The sequence below is a fragment of the Macaca mulatta genome, chromosome 7, assembly GCF_049350105.2.
Source record: "Macaca mulatta isolate MMU2019108-1 chromosome 7, T2T-MMU8v2.0, whole genome shotgun sequence".
NCBI lineage: Eukaryota > Metazoa > Chordata > Mammalia > Primates > Cercopithecidae > Macaca > Macaca mulatta.
The window spans coordinates 180163364-180165291 of record NC_133412.1 but is presented as its reverse complement, the minus strand read 5'-3'; the positions used below and the strand labels follow the sequence as shown (position 1 = coordinate 180165291).

The 1928-nt window shown below is 52.3% G+C and overlaps 1 gene segment (V, D, J or C); it reads left to right on the top strand.

Moving 5' to 3' along the window:
- The first annotated feature begins 514 nt into the window (after positions 1-514).
- On the top strand, positions 515-1636 carry LOC114679698 (immunoglobulin heavy variable 4-30-2-like). The segment is given in 2 exon segments: positions 515-940; positions 1023-1636. Coding segments are annotated over 2 exon segments (579 nt in total).
- Positions 1637-1928: the final 292 nt, after the last annotated feature.

The following is a 1928-nucleotide window of genomic DNA, read 5'->3' as shown; positions in this document are numbered from 1 at the left end:
CAGAAGTGTGACCTGTCAGGGAAGAACCAGAGTTCCTTGTGCTCTCAGAGGGGAGGGCTCACAGATGTCCTCTCTTGTTCCCAGGAAAGGCAATTGCACTAATCTTGATGATGAGACTATGCTCCTGTGCTGACCTATTATAGTTTTTGACTGAAATTGTCACTGTGATCCCCAATCTACATCTATTCACACAGAAGTATATAAAGGTCAGGCCACATTCTCAGCATCACACATTGAGACAGTTGGAGATACGTCCCACTACCTTCTCCTGAGACTGCAGACAGAATCCCAAATTTCAAACGGTCACAAAAGGGAAGGGCTCAGATTTTTTTTTTTTTAATGACGCACTCTCTGGGACACACATATTCCCTCTAACCATGATGGATATTCTGAATTACAATAAACATTACATGGATGTAGGTTTGTATAAATTTACTGTGACTAACATATTTAGCTGCTGCTCTAATGTTTTGGAATGGAGATTTGACAATTTAGATAACCTGCATGTTTGGTTGGTTTCACATAAATCTTCACGGGTAGAACAGCATTGAACCTATTCCAAAATCTGTCCTTGATCCATGATCACACTCATCTCCCAGACCAGCTCCTTCAGCACATCTCCCTACCTGGAAGAAGAGGACTCTGGGCTTGGTGAGGGGAGGCCCCAGGAAGAGACCTGAGTTCTCAGAGGGCACAGCCAGCATCCTCCTCTCAGGGTGAGCCCCAAAGAGTGGGGTCTCCCTCATCCCTTTTCACCTCTCCATACAAAGGCACCACCCACATGCAAATACTCACTTAGGCACCCATAGGAAACCACCACACATTTCCTTAAATTCAGGGTCCTGCTCACATGGGAAATGCTCTCTGAGAGTCACGGACATCGTGTGCAAGAACATGAAGCACCTGTGGTTCTTCCTCCTCCTGGTGGCAGCTCCCAGATGTGAGTGTCTCGGGATGCAGATATGACGATATGGGAGGTTGTCTCTGATCCCAGGGCTCACTGTGGGTCTCTCTGCTCACAGGGGTCCTGTCCCAGCTGCAGCTGCAGGAGTCAGGCCCAGGACTGGTGAAGCCTTCCGAGACCCTGTCCCTCACCTGCGCTGTCTCTGGTGGCTCCATCAGCGGTGGTTATGGCTGGAGCTGGATCCGCCAGCCCCCAGGGAAGGGGCTGGAGTGGATTGGGCATATCTTTGGTAGTATTGGGAGCACCTACTACAACCCCTCCCTCAAGAGTCGAGTCACCATTTCAACAGACACATCCAAGAACCAGTTCTCCCTGAAGCTGAGCTCTGTGACCGCCGCGGACACGGCCGTGTATTACTGTGCGAGAGACACAGTGAGGGGAGGTGAGTGTGAGCCCAGACACAAACCTCCCTGCAGGGAGGCGGAGGGGGCGGGCGCAGGTGCCGCTCAGGACCAGCAGGGGGCGCGCGGGGCCCACAGAGCAGGAGGCCGGGTCAGGAGCAGGTGCAGGGAGGGCGGGGCTTCCTCATCTGCTCAGTGCTCTCCCTCCTCACCAGCACCTCAGCTGTCCCCAGGGCTCCTCTTTCTTTGATATCTGTGGTTCTGCTTCCTCACATTCTTCTGCCAGAAAAGAAAGGAGGAAGGCACATTTTCCTCTTACAATTGAGGTTTCACCGATTACTAGGAACTTTCCTGCAAGTTCCTGCATGGCCCATTATTCCTTAGTGATTAAAAAATGTATATATTCTGGCCGGGCGTGGTGGCTCACACCTGTAATCCTGGCACGTTGGGAGGCCAAGGCGGGCGGATCACAAGGTCAGGAGATCGAGACCATGGTGAAACCCCGTCTCTACTAAAAATACAAACCATTAGCCGGGCGTGGTGGCGGGCGCCTGTAGTCCCAGCTACTTGGGAGGCTGAGGCAGGAGAATGGCGTGAACCCCGGAGGCGGAGCTTGCAGTGAG